Source organism: Aphanomyces invadans, assembly GCF_000520115.1.
Source record: "Aphanomyces invadans strain NJM9701 unplaced genomic scaffold supercont1.29, whole genome shotgun sequence".
Classification (NCBI taxonomy): domain Eukaryota; phylum Oomycota; class Saprolegniomycetes; order Saprolegniales; family Verrucalvaceae; genus Aphanomyces; species Aphanomyces invadans.
This window is the reverse complement of record NW_008580174.1, coordinates 140838-153582: the sequence shown is the minus strand read 5'-3', so window position 1 is coordinate 153582 and position 12745 is coordinate 140838. Positions and strand designations below refer to the sequence as shown.

At 54.7% G+C, this 12745-nt stretch overlaps 7 protein-coding genes across 7 annotated transcripts; 4 read left to right on the top strand and 3 right to left on the bottom strand.

The window, feature by feature from the left end:
• Positions 1-13: 13 nt before the first annotated feature.
• Positions 14-376, top strand: H310_10988 (hypothetical protein; the record flags this gene model as incomplete). Its single annotated transcript, XM_008877515.1, has 1 exon — positions 14-376. The coding sequence occupies one exon, from the start codon at positions 14-16 to the stop codon at positions 374-376; it is 363 nt and encodes a 120-aa protein (XP_008875737.1).
• A 147-nt stretch (positions 377-523) lies between these two features.
• Positions 524-1494, top strand: H310_10987 (hypothetical protein; the record flags this gene model as incomplete). Its single annotated transcript, XM_008877514.1, has 2 exons — positions 524-1255; positions 1342-1494. 2 exons carry the CDS (start codon positions 524-526, stop codon positions 1492-1494), a joined length of 885 nt encoding a protein of 294 aa, XP_008875736.1.
• A 554-nt stretch (positions 1495-2048) lies between these two features.
• On the bottom strand, positions 2049-4620 carry H310_10986 (hypothetical protein). Its single transcript, XM_008877513.1, has 7 exons — positions 4124-4620; positions 3842-4060; positions 3680-3782; positions 3483-3634; positions 3160-3427; positions 2764-3009; positions 2049-2711 (listed from the first exon to the last, which is right to left on the bottom strand). The coding sequence occupies exons 1-7, from the start codon at positions 4576-4578 to the stop codon at positions 2268-2270; spliced, it is 1887 nt and encodes a 628-aa protein (XP_008875735.1). The 5' UTR covers positions 4579-4620; the 3' UTR covers positions 2049-2267.
• Positions 4621-4821: 201 nt separating this feature from the next.
• H310_10985 (26S protease regulatory subunit 4) lies at positions 4822-6455 on the bottom strand. Its single transcript, XM_008877512.1, has 2 exons — positions 5446-6455; positions 4822-5401 (listed from the first exon to the last, which is right to left on the bottom strand). The coding sequence occupies exons 1-2, from the start codon at positions 6421-6423 to the stop codon at positions 5057-5059; spliced, it is 1323 nt and encodes a 440-aa protein (XP_008875734.1). The 5' UTR covers positions 6424-6455; the 3' UTR covers positions 4822-5056.
• Positions 6456-7251: 796 nt separating this feature from the next.
• On the bottom strand, positions 7252-8955 carry H310_10984 (hypothetical protein). Its single transcript, XM_008877511.1, has one exon. The coding sequence runs from the start codon at positions 8846-8848 to the stop codon at positions 7280-7282; it is 1569 nt and encodes a 522-aa protein (XP_008875733.1). The 5' UTR covers positions 8849-8955; the 3' UTR covers positions 7252-7279.
• A 647-nt stretch (positions 8956-9602) lies between these two features.
• Positions 9603-11849, top strand: H310_10983 (phenylalanine-tRNA ligase, beta subunit). Its single transcript, XM_008877510.1, has 5 exons — positions 9603-10399; positions 10450-10641; positions 10763-11203; positions 11245-11539; positions 11624-11849. The coding sequence occupies exons 1-5, from the start codon at positions 9653-9655 to the stop codon at positions 11785-11787; spliced, it is 1839 nt and encodes a 612-aa protein (XP_008875732.1). The 5' UTR covers positions 9603-9652; the 3' UTR covers positions 11788-11849.
• A 75-nt stretch (positions 11850-11924) lies between these two features.
• On the top strand, positions 11925-12716 carry H310_10982 (hypothetical protein; the record flags this gene model as incomplete). The annotated part of the gene is made up of 4 exons (XM_008877509.1): positions 11925-12055; positions 12108-12266; positions 12332-12368; positions 12417-12716. The coding sequence occupies 4 exons, from the start codon at positions 11925-11927 to the stop codon at positions 12714-12716; spliced, it is 627 nt and encodes a 208-aa protein (XP_008875731.1).
• Positions 12717-12745: the final 29 nt, after the last annotated feature.

The window sequence follows — 12745 nt, the reverse complement described above, 5'->3', positions numbered from 1 at the left end:
TTCTATTGACAAAATGATTCTCCAGTTCATCAACGGTGAACAGCCCGTCATCGGCGAGGGTGCACAAGAACACCGGCTGCTCCTCCAAAACATCGTCTTCGCGCCGAAACATCGCGCCGGCCTCGGCCTCAAGCCCGCGTTCTTCACGTGGTCCGCGCGACACGGCGGCCACTCGCTCCGGTTCTTGCAAGCCGCGCTTACGACGTCCCCGGACCCCGCCTGGTCGTCGCCAAGCATGGCCGTCATCGCCAACACCTACGCGCCGTGGGGCAACTTTGCCGACCTCGCCTTTGCTGACCCCACGCTGGCCAGGATACGGCGCCTGCTCACGTCGTCGGCAGTGCCCGGCCGGTTCCAATTCATGCTCAACTACTGATTCGATAGGCGCGTGGGGCCCAGCACTCTCCCGGCGCCGTCGCCGCTGGTCCACGCACAACCGCTCTGGTCCAACCAGTTTCTTCCCGTAGATAAAAGTAGTTACGTAGAAAAGACCACAAGATGGCACATTCGGTACACACGAACGATGGCCACGATCGGAATCACCCAAGCTCAGCACGTCAACGCCTTGATGCTCACCGACGCCCCGACGGAGACGCTCGCGACAAGAACTCAACGCCTCATCCAAGCTGTAAACGACAAGTGCAGCAGCAGAGCCCTCGGACCACACGTGACGCCGAACGCTGGGTGGCTCAGCTGGCTTGCAACGACAGTCGACGCCTTCAAGTTTGGCCCGCTGCCAAGCCCGACTCTCAAGCCGCCATGGCTGGTTCGCCTGCACAATGCGCCGAAGCAGTTGACCCAGATGACATCGGCCGACGCCCGCTGCAGCCGTGCCCCGCCAAGGACAAACTTCCAGCTCCCGACCCGCCGTTTGGACGTCGACGACGACTTTTACAAGACGCCTGCCGCTATCGCCTCCGCTTCCGAGCTCCGACTACCCGACGCCATCTTACCCAAGTACGCCGACTTCGTCTACCAAGTGATGCTCCGCGCCGTCAAGTTCCGTGCTCATTTGCACTGGCTCAACAGGGCCGACCAAGCGTGTCTCTTTTTCCCCGAGCACAAGACGTACCGCCACTTCCTCGTAGACTGCGAGTTCATCAAGGACGTGTGGAACACGCTCCATGCGGTCACGGCCCCCTTGGGTGTAGTCTTGCCAACTACACTTTCGGGCTACCTTTACTCGACGCCGAAGACGGCCTCCAACACGCACCGAGCCGCGTTCCGTTATCTCTGGTCAGTGCTCCGCGCCTGCGTATGGTTCAACGTCTGGCGCGTCCGAAACGATCACGTCTTTGGCGCCGACCTATCATGCCAAGTCCATGGACGATTGCCGTCAAGGCGGCGCGTGTCGCTCAAATGCACTTGCATCACAGCCTCGTTCAAGAGCCCAGGCAGATGGCTCTCCGTCGCCTTCTCCGGCTCCTCGCCCAACACGGGTGGCCGCGACAACACCTTGTCCCGCGGATCGCGCTCCTGCCTCCGCCGATCTAGATCATGCTCACAACCAGCGCCAACACAACGAAGAAAGTCCGACAATTTTATTTAGCGTAGATTTACGTATCTATTTTAATAGACGACCCACTTCAACAACATCAACCGCTTTGACGACGTGAACAAACCTGACGGCCAGTCCGACAATGACATTTTGAACACTTGTATGGTTTTAAACTACACGTGTGATTGGTCACTCAGCACACCCTTTACATGGACGGACACGATTGCATAGGGGGTAGGGTTCATTTTGGATTAATTGAGATTAATTGAATGGGATTCTACGGATCGTTTAAATAGCGCATTTATGCGATTCTTATTTATTTTTATATAAGTGGCCGATCCCCTACTTAGAGGTACAAGGTACGACGACACCCTGGACACTGCAATTCCCCGACAGGACAAGGAAGATCTTGTGCAGGATATACGAAGACGGGCAATGGGGACATACGTCTCTGTCGCCGGCAACGGCGAATCGACGATGGAGCAAGCCCATCAACCGAAAAAATGGGCTGGCAGGTCCCTTCCTTCACGAGGAAGCGTTCGTGGTGGCACGTGAACGTTGATGAGAAGCAGACAGGTCGCTTCAAGCGTTCGAGTCGAGAGGGGCTTCAATAGAAACGCCATGGGGTCGCCGCAACGGAATGAACTCGTGCACATCACCAGCGCGGTGTTTGGACGAACGCGAGGCCAACCAAGTCGTTGCGTCCGTGGCGTCGCTCCTGCCAGTGCACTGCATCGAAACATGTGAAAGCGGATGCATTCCGTGTAGTTTACAAGTTGGACTGTCCTACGTAAATCACGTTGCGACTCAAGCACAACTCGACCATGTCCAACAGCGCGGCTTCCAAGTGGCGCTTGAACTTGACGGCGCTCGTATTCGGGTCTGTGTGGTACGCCGTGATGCTAAAGTTGATACGGTCCGGCTGGAGGGCGTAGCACACTCCATACCCATCGTTGTACATAGCCGAGAACCCGCCCCAGATCGGACTCGCACCGGCCGTGCCGCTAATGTTGCTCGTGCTAATGCGGTATCGCTTGGTGAGTTCGTACGCCTTGTCGGTGAAGAGCGACGGCCGCGGCGTGATGCCCGACATCTCCGACACGATCTGAAGGCCCATGAGGTGGCGGTCAATCCCTTGTGCCATCAAACTATTCTTCAGCACTTCGCCGTGCCGTTTGAGCGACGTTTGGAGCGCCTCCCACTTCGCCGACGCCTGCAAAATGCACAAATCAGCATGGATTGCTCATGTTCACGTCTCGAAGTACCTCAGCAGTCGACTCCATCGTTTTGACAAACGCCAGCGATTCACTCGTGAGCGACCGAACGGTTTCGGTGCGCCCGTGATAAAACAAGCGCGTGTGCGCTGTCTCGTACACGGCCGGCACTTCCTTATACATCTTGTAGTACGCTAGTTGAATGGCTTGCTGGATAAAGTAGTCGGGGGACAGCTTATAGCGCTTGAGGAAGGCGTGGCCATAGTGCTGAAATAGGAGCGTCGACAAGTCGCTCGCCTACCGATCAAAAAACATTGCATGACTTCGAGTCCTTTGCTCCAGGATAACGCATCCAGCAGTTCCATTTCAATCCATGCGACCGACAGCTGCACCCGTCGTGTTGGATCGAGTTGCTTGGTTGCCGGCTGTCGTTGCTCAGCAACTTACCTGGATAAGCTTGCTAATTGCAGCCGAAGCACACTCGATCGCAGTGAGTGCGTTGTTGTCAATCGTCCACTGGAGACGACGCGGTTTGACCTTGGGTGGGCCCACGACCGTCTTGTGCGCAAAGAACTGCTTGAAGTTGTCATTTACGTACTTGGCGCAGTACGCAAAGATGCGGACAACAACGAGGGCATCAGCCCATGCGTGCTGGCCATTGATTCCCGTGCGGGCGTTTTCATGGACGACGAGAACGACTGGTTTGTCGTACCAACTACATCAACCTTCAGAGACCCTAGATGGAGATGCCGTGTCGGCGGTGGTCATACCGGTTGCGGCCATCGCCCAAGAGACAGTTCTGCGCCACTTGCTCCGAGTTGGCAGGGGATGTTTCGTCGAGGGCGACGACGAACAGTGCCTTCTGGATAATCTCGAGCGATTGCTTGTTGCGCGCGTCGAGTTGAATGAGATACGTACGAGCCTGCGCAGTCCTGTCATCAGCACGATAAATGAATATTCGACGTACTTTAGCCCAGTTTGTGCGGTTCTCAGACGTCAGGACGCTCACGGGCGGGTACCGCTCGAGGTCAAAGAGCCCCGTTGCTTCGGCGCGCACCGCCTCAAAGGCGCTACATTCCAGTGCCATGAGAATCGGCAACGTTGGGGATGTACAAGTTGTTTAGCTTACTTGACGAGGTCTGGCAATGCCAAGGAGTTGCCTTGTTCGTCCAACACATCCAGAACCCACATGCAGTTGTTGCGCAGGATCACAATGTGGCGCTGATTATGCTCGTACACTTCGATTTCATCACAATCTTCACCTGGAATGACGCACGAGTTGAAAAATCGCGTGTACTGGTGCATGCACAGCGGCCGTCCCATCATTTTCTCGGGCGGAATTGTTTCCCTAGTAGAAGTCATCATGAAAATGACAAGTATTCGCAAACTTCCTTTGGCATGACAAACGTACGCGAGGTACTCCTTGCGATATTGCAACAGAGCGACTGTAAAGATGGCAGCGGCTTCGCTTTGGCTCATTTCACGCGGTCCCCACGTTCCCGGCACCACGCCGTACCAGTTGATGTTGATTGCAGACGGGTATCGCGGCTTCATGTAGGCGAATGTTTCCCACCATTCTTCGAGCCAGTTCTTTTCAGACGCCGCTCGCTCTTCCAAGATTGCTTGCAGCTGCGGCCCAACACCGTGGAGAAAATCGTGGCACACCCCTTTCGTGTGTTCCAACTCGGACGGCGTCAGCATCGGCTCGCAGCTCTTGATGTAGGCAGCAATGGTCTGCTCCAGAGACGGAAGTGGCAATGGAGGAAGTTCATCCTGGAACTGAAACGTCTTCTCGGCGGGCTTGTCCGCGGCCGTCAACTTATTCTTCGCGCTCATGTTGCAAGATCGAACCGAGAATGGCACCATACCCAACCCAAAATCTCTGGATCGAATGTATTGTCAACAGCGTTGGATTTCAGCCAATGAGCAGCGCCGAAGGCCAACTTCAATTCCGATTCGGTAAAGTTCGAGCACGAATATATCCAATTCAGCGAGATATAGCCCAAGGTACTATAATCACAAATAATGCTTACATTTTTCGTTTATACAGAAATTAAGATTAATCTTCAATACTTTCATTGAATGATGAAATATCCAAGGGACAATAATCAACAGGTAATTGGAGGAATTGAATTGATAGAATATTCGCACTTTGACAAATCCAAGTGATGACGCTGCGGCCGCGTCGGACGGAGCTCGATGGCCACGAAGAGAGATTCGAATGGAGGGAGGGCGTCAACGCCACGTTGGTACGACTGACGAGCAAATCGCGGAGGTGCTGCGCATGATGACAGCTTTGACATCCCTCAAATCGTCCGTTCTTCTGATGTATTAGTCGTTGCTATTACAAGTACAAGCCTTCGGGGATGTTAGCCTTCTTCTTGTACAGCGCCTTTTCTTTCGCTTTTCTGAAATCCGTCTGGGTCACGCGCATGCGGCGTTCGCGGAGGGCAAGGAGACCCGACTCGGTGCACACGGCTTTGATGTCGGCACCTGAGAGTTCGTCCTTGGACATGATGAACTCTTCCAGGTCGACATCGTCCGCCAAGCTCATGCGACTTGTGTGAATGGCAAAGATGCGGCGTTTCGTTTTCACGTCCGGCAGAGGAAACTCAATCTTTCGGTCGATACGCCCGGGACGGATCAACGCCGGGTCCAGGCTCTCAATTGAGTTCGTTGCCATGATCACCTGCACATACCCATCGTAAAACACCGTCATCGTGCACACATTACCTTGACATCGCCGCGTTCGTCGAACCCATCGAGTTGGTTCAGCAACTCCAACATGGTACGTTGGATTTCACGCGTGCCGCCGCTGCTCGAGTCGTACCGCTTGCTACCGACGGCGTCGATTTCGTCGATAAACACAATGGACGGCGCGTGGTCGTCGGCGACGCGGAACATTTCGCGCACCAACTTGGGCCCGTCCCCCAGGTACTTTTGAATCAACTCAGACCCGACAACGCGCAAGAAGGTAGCAGATGTCTGATTCGCCACCGCCTTGGCTAAGAGCGTCTTGCCGGTACCAGGCTCGCCATACAAGATCACACCCTTCGGGGGTCGGATTCCAATCCCTTCGTACAGTTCGGGGTGTGTAAGCGGCAGCTCCACAGCTTCTTTGATTTCCTGGATTTGCTGGTCCAACCCCCCAATATCCGCGTATGATTCCAGCGGCGCCTTGTCGACCTTCATCACGCTTACCATGGGATCCGTGTCGTTGGACAAGATCCCGACGACTGCCATGACTTTATTGTGGAGCAGCACGGAGCACCCAGCTTCCAGCAGGTCCTGGTTCACAAACGACATGACGCTCACATAGTACTCGGGCCCGACACTTGAAGACACGATCGCGTGGTTGTCGTCGATCATTTCTTCCAACGTTCCAACCCCCATAGGCGTCCCGCGAAGGTCGTCGACCTTGGATCGTTCTTCTTCGTCCTTTTCTTGTTTCGGCTTCATAACTTCCTGGTTCTTGATGAACTCTTCCTCCATCAACAAGAAATCCTTGATGCGTTCAAGCTTGAGCAGGCGGAGCTTGCACTTGGCGGTTGGGAACACCGCAGGGATGCGGGTAGCCGCCGATGGACCCTTCTTCTTTTTGCGCTTGCGCGTAATCGCTCCCCCTCGAGGTTCGAACTTCTTCTTCTTGGGCTGGTCGTCCTTCTTGTCGGTCTTCTTGCTTCCGCCGAGGCCGCTCTGTCCTTGCCCCATGTTCTTGCTTCGACCCCAAACCCAAGATATCGTTTGATCCGCAGATTGTGCTCCGCTTCGAAATTCGACCCCTGCCGAAAATCCCATACAAAACCTAATATACTGATGCCGCCTTGTTTAATTGGATGTAATTCTGCATATCCAAGATTTGAAGTGATGTAATTGGGTAAAACCCCTTCCAGACGAACAAACACATCCGCGATGTGTCACATTGAGCGAAGGGAAGTCCTAGTGATCAAGCTGACATCGCATGGAGTTTCTTTTGATAGGAGTCATCCTTCAGCGCTTGCATCCCCTTCTACACTCATCATCTCGAAAGCTTCCTATCCTTTCAGCACGTTTTTTGAATTTGTTCCTGAAGTCGGCAGTTCCGGATACATTGTCCGGATACGGATACGATCGCGTGTATCCGGTGAACTGTGAAACCTTTCTTTCACTTGGCTGCGCACAACCACCGTCCTGCGGGTGAATCTGAGGAAGCGCGAACCGCGTCGCCAACCTTATCCATCCCTTCACCAAACTTCATCGCACGGCGAGCACAGTGAGCGAAGGGGATGTGTACAGGTCGAGCCTCTGTCTTTTGAGGATCTGCTTGAGATTTTATAGCGCGTCTCGGACGTGTGTGATTTGTCCTGATCGAGCTGACTTGTGAAGATTAGCTTGAGAACTTTGCATGGACAATGTCGTTGTCGTCCACCCCATCATGAAAACATCCCCCGTCCACTCTTTCATGCCTTCCACTGCCCAGCACATACTCGCAAGCCGGCACGGCGAGTATGACCTTTGATGTTGTGAACATCGCAATCTGAGGAAATTGTGGTATGAGATGAAAACCTCCATCAACGACATATCTACTCTACTGCTGCTGCTGCACTCGTTCCACCATGGCCTTGAAAAACGCCGGGGTAACTTCAAACAAGTTGGGCAAGATCGTGTCTTGTCGGTTCGCGACCACGGACGTGTCGGTGAATTGGTCCATGATGACCTTGATACACCACATGCACTCAGTCGCAGGACGGCCTTCGTCCATAGTATCTCGAAGCATCATCCCGATGTTCATGTTGCGCCGCACGTACGACGGCGTCGACGGCCACGATGGATCGTCGTTCACGCTTCGGGACGCAATGTACACTGCATTGCCGACGTTGCGGCGCTTCACGATGTGGAGGCGTTCCGACTTGAACTTGGAGTTCCCGTTCTTGTCAGGGTTTGGCAGCGTCAGGTTAAGGATGGTGCGGGTGTACTTGGTGTCGTTGTCGATCGTGTCGAGCACTTCGTACGATTCGGTCAGGGGAAAGTCCAAATGGAACTGACGCGACGTGTACAAGTCCCAGATCTTGTCAGCGGCGCCGACAAAGTTGATGTGCGGGATCGTGAGGCGGGAAAACACATTGATCGCGTCGTTTGTCACTTCGTACTGGACAGTCATGCCAAGGTAGTTGATGTTGGGGACTTGAGGCGCGCGGAACATTTGGCAATACTGAATGCTTTCCGTGCACATTTGCATGCCTTCGTCCGCCACCTTTTGGAGAGTATCACGGAACGACACGGTGGGGAGTTGGAAAAATGACGACGGCATTGTGGGTGGAGGCATGAGGGCTGGCGCGGGCGGCGCAGACATCCCCATCGACGGCGACGACGTCAGCATCTTGTTCAGGGACGGCGCGTTCAACAGTGGTTGCTTGGTGAAGTAGTCTTGCAGACGTTGAATGAATTTCATTTGCTCCATGAGAGTCTTGCGCAAGAACTCGTTTTCTTGGTCGACACGCGCACGAATCTCGGCGTGCTGTTCAGCTTCTTGTTTCCACCCAATCTCGGTATCGTGCTCGGAGGGCTCCGAGCTCTGCAACACTTCGATCTGCTCCTTCAGGTCCTTGACCTTGTCGCGGAGGGCAACCAATTCGTCCTTTTGGCGCTGACGATGCTTGCGAGCGGCCTTGGCGATTTGCGCGCGACGACGGGCCTTGGGGTCTTCTGAGTTTTCATCACCACCCTTGGAGGATGTCGGACTGTCAGGTGCGTCAGGGTTCGATTGTGTCTCGCTTGGAGTCTTGCGCTTTCGCGACGCCGCGGCGGCGGGCTTCGCCTTGGACGCCTTTGGGGCGTTGCTCGACGTGGTTGGCATCGGCGAGTGCGTGGCAGACGACGAGAGCGACTGCATGCCACTGCCTCCGCTTTGAGAGTGCATGACAGGGGGCGGAACGTTCATGTAACTCGTTGGGTTCATGTAGCTGTTGCCGTGGTCATAACCTCCCATGTCGTAGCCGTTGCCAATCGACGGCATTCCACCCATGTTAAGCTGCGGTAGGCCGCTCATGTTCAAGCCGTTGCTGGCGCCCATCGCGTGGTGTCCGAGCGGCGGGTTGCCGCCGTGATGGCCGTGCTGGTTGTGTTGGCCGCCGAGATGATTTCCATATCGATCCATCGTGATTAGTAAGCAGTCGCTTGGGCCGGCGTAGTTGTGTGATTACGGAATCAAATTCTGAAGTGACGCATCCAGGCGAGATAAACGCATTAAATTCATGGCTGCCACCCACCTTCAATACAATTCGCAAGTGACTTTCAATATAAAATGGCATAGCGGATTCCCTACCCCTACCAACTACTCCAATCAAATCGTTCCATCCAGTATATATTTTCCCCTCTGGTCGAGAACACCGGGAACGTGGCACATGCAGTCAACATAAAATTGTATACTCAAACCACGTCACACGAGCGTATTTATATTGCAAGCCTAAACAGTCAGTTCTTCCCACCACCCTGTCACTCCATTCTGGAGCCTTTACTATGCTAATCATTTGGCGGTGCATGTAGCGAGTTTGACTGAGCTTCACACCGCTTGCCGGGATGGAGAACGTCGGCAGGCTTTCCGTAGACGTGCACGATTCATTCACCTTTGGGTTATGAAAATTCCAGACTTTTTGTCCAATCACATGGTAAGTAATGTCATCCGGATAAAAATTATCCGGGTGCTCGAGGATTGTTCCCTTGGATCACAGCCATCGATTGGTCAATGACCAACGGGGTAGTGTGCAATACATACGTTATAGTAGTATACTCTTCTGTGTCTTTATGTATGAACGACGAAACTGGGATTTTATGAATAAGGTTTCTGTATATCATGGCATGAGATCTTTTTCGTTTCGTCGTCAACTTTTGTAGTCACTCGCCTAGTGTGGCGGTGGCGCAGATTTTGCGACGTCAGATCGCGAGAAAGACCGACACCAAGATGCCGACCGTAGGAGTGAAGCGCGATGAGTTGTTCGCAGCCATCGGCCAGACGTTCACAGACGAAGAGTTCGATCATCTTTGCTTTGAGTTTGGCATCGAGTTGGACGACGTCACGAGCGAACGCCAAATCAAGCAGAAGGAACAGGGAGTGAATGCCGCGATTGGCGCCGACGACACAATCATTTACAAGATTGATGTGCCGGCTAACCGATACGACTTGCTGTGCGTCGAAGGGATTGCGCGTGCGTTGCGCGTGTTCATGAAGAAAGAACTGCCACCCGTGTTCCAAGTTGTCCCTGCCAAGAACCACGAAGTTCACCGACTCACGGTCAAGCATGGCAACGGATTGGAGACTATCCGTCCGTACGCCGTGTCGTGCGTGTTGCGTGGGGTCACGTTCACGCAAGCGCGCTACGACAGCTTCATTGATTTGCAGGACAAGTTGCACCAGAACATTTGCCGTCGTCGCACACTGGTCGCCATCGGCACGCACGACTTAGACACGATCGAAGGGCCATTCACGTACGAAGCGCAAGCCCCGTCGGACATTTCGTTTGTTCCGCTTAGCCAGAGTCGCGTGTTCAACGCAAAGGAACTCTTGGACCACTACCGCACTAGTCCCGACTCGAAGCACCTCAAGCCGTACACGGATATCATCTACGACTTCCCAGCGTACCCTGTCATTTACGACAAGAACCGCACTGTGCTATCCCTGCCCCCCATCATCAACTCGGAGCACTCGAAGGTTTGCCTCTCTGCCATCATGACAATCGCGTTGACGACGATGCCATCTAGATCAAATTGTCGACGCGCAACGTCTTCATTGAATGCACGGCGACGGACATCACGAAAGCCAACATTGTCCTGAACACTGTCATCGCGATGTTCTCACAGTACTGCGACGCCCCGTTCACGGTCGAGCCCGTGGAAGTCATGTACGAGCGGGATGGCCACCGCGAAGTCACGCCGGACTTGTCCAATCGCCAAGTACGTTCTCCGCCTTTTTAACTGTGCCATCCGCATGTGGTGGTGGTTTTGTCGCCGTCACCGAGCGCTCGCATGACGTCGATGACAAATGTTGCATGGTACCGACGAATCGCTCGTGTAGGTTGTGACCAAGGTCGACGACATCCACTCCATGTTGTTTGGCAAGCGCCCCGTCATCGACCTCGATGTGCAGCGCATTTGCGACTTGTGCGTCAAGATGCAGTTGTGTGCAACGTACCTTCCCGACGTTCACTCGATCGAAGTCCAAGTGCCGCCGACGCGGTCCGACATTCTGCATGCAGTCGACGTCATGGAAGACGTTGGCATCGCGTACGGCTTTGACAACATCCCTGTCACGTTCCCGCCCACCCTCACGGTCGGGGGTGGCCAGCCGCTCAACAAGTTGGGCGACCACCTGCGCGACGAAATTTCCCGTGCGGGGTACATTGAGCTCCTCACGCACGGCCTGTGCTCGCACGACGAAAATTTCAAGTTCCTCAACCGCCACGATAACTCCACGTCGGCGGTCGTGCTGTCGAACCCTGCCACGATCGAATTCGAGGTACGAGTCGCGACCCGCCATCGTGCTCATGTGCCGTTCAGGTTGTCCGCACGACCATGATCCCTGGCGTGCTCAAGACTGTGCAAAACAACAAGGGCATGAGCTTCAAGGACGGCCTCAAGCTGTTTGAAATCTCGGACGTCGTTGTCCTCAACCCCGCGAGCGACGTTGGCGCGTCCAACATCCGCCGCCTCTGTGCGCTGTACACGGGCCAAACGGACGGCTTCGAAGTCATCCACGGGCTAGTCGACCGCGTCATGCAGCTCATTGGCGTCCAGTGCGTGCTCGACCCGGAACACGCCACCGAGAACTATTACTCCATTATCCCGTCGTCCAGTACGTCCCAGTCACGCGCATGCTTCGCGGGTTTCCCGCGTCAATATTTTGCGTGGCCAAACGACTGAGAGGTTGACGGTGTAGACCCGACGTTCTTTGAAGGCCGGTGCGCCGACATTGTGTGGCACCGAGATGGCGGCAAGATCAAGCTCGGGACGTTTGGCGTGCTGCATCCCGAAGTGCTCAACAACTACGAGTTGCTGTACCCTGCATCCGTCGTCGAGATGGACATTGAGCCGCTAGTCTAAGCCTGGGAGACACGAGTAGGACGAGTAGCACCACCATAATGGCAACGTCCTTGCCATGGGGAGTTGGTTTCATCCGCATCAAAAATCGAGGCACGCACAACACTTGGCGGGGGTATTTTTAGTCATTCTGGACCAAGATGAGCCACCACGTCGCGTCCAAGAAGGGAGCGTCGTGGGTGGAAGGGGATGCGCTCGATCGGGAGCTGGCGTCGTTGAACCAGACCATCTCGCTGTGCAACCCAGTCTTTCAAGGCCACGTGAACGACTGGTAGGGCCGGGCGATGGCGTCGTGGGCGTCTGCGTGATGTGGACGACCATAGGCAAAGCACGTCGCAAGTAAACCAGGCGAATGTCGAGACGGAGAAAGCTCTGTTTGCCGCACCCCCCAAGCCCTTCCACGGCGTAAAGAAGGCCAAGCAGCTCGAGCTGGAGCCGTCGGCTCTGTCGACGCCGCTGGCCAAGGACAAGGACATTGCCGCGTACGCATCATCATCCCATTCAACACAACTCGTATGTTGACAGCGGGGGGGGGGGTGTTGACTAGGTTGTTGGCCCAGGCGAACGCCACGTCATGTTCCCCAGTACGGCCTGACGTTGTCCTGCTCAATGGATCACCGATGTGGGGGTAGGGAGGGCCTGGAAACAACGACAACGAACAGATCGTGGATCATCACGCCGCCAAGGCAAGTGCAGCCGTCGCGAAACCGATCCCAAAAGCCAAGCGGATGCACATGGACGGCATTCTCCATGGGCTCCCCGTCGCGTCCAACTACAAGCTGACCACGACCGTCACCGACCACTTTGCGTACGACACGGAAATGAAAGCGATGAATCGCGACAAGGACACGAGCCACTTTCGCAAGCGAGACTCGTACTCCGAGTACGTTGAAGCCCGTGCGCGGTTTAGCAAAATGCACAGCGTCACCTAGCAGTACCACCGCGGCACCTCCTAAACGAC

What these genes read in the sequence shown, in the direction of transcription:
- H310_10986 (XM_008877513.1), bottom strand. Translation starts at nt 4,578, where the DNA reads ATGGTGCCATTCTCGGTTCGATCTTGCAACATGAGCGCGAAGAATAAG. An exon ending in TATCGCAAGGAGTACCTCGC is followed by an intron (nt 4,061 to 4,123) that starts GTACGTTTGTCA and finishes GACTTCTACTAG; the next exon opens with GGAAACAATTCCGCCCGAGA. An exon ending in TTGGGCGATGGCCGCAACCG is followed by an intron (nt 3,428 to 3,482) that starts GTATGACCACCG and finishes AGGTTGATGTAG; the next exon opens with TTGGTACGACAAACCAGTCG.
- H310_10985 (XM_008877512.1), bottom strand. Translation starts at nt 6,423, where the DNA reads ATGGGGCAAGGACAGAGCGGCCTCGGCGGAAGCAAGAAGACCGACAAG. An exon ending in ACGAACGCGGCGATGTCAAG is followed by an intron (nt 5,402 to 5,445) that starts GTAATGTGTGCA and finishes GGGTATGTGCAG; the next exon opens with GTGATCATGGCAACGAACTC.
- H310_10984 (XM_008877511.1), bottom strand. Translation starts at nt 8,848, where the DNA reads ATGGATCGATATGGAAATCATCTCGGCGGCCAACACAACCAGCACGGC.
- H310_10983 (XM_008877510.1), top strand. Translation starts at nt 9,653, where the DNA reads ATGCCGACCGTAGGAGTGAAGCGCGATGAGTTGTTCGCAGCCATCGGC. An exon ending in CTGCCACGATCGAATTCGAG is followed by an intron (nt 11,204 to 11,244) that starts GTACGAGTCGCG and finishes TGTGCCGTTCAG; the next exon opens with GTTGTCCGCACGACCATGAT. An exon ending in CTCCATTATCCCGTCGTCCA is followed by an intron (nt 11,540 to 11,623) that starts GTACGTCCCAGT and finishes TTGACGGTGTAG; the next exon opens with ACCCGACGTTCTTTGAAGGC.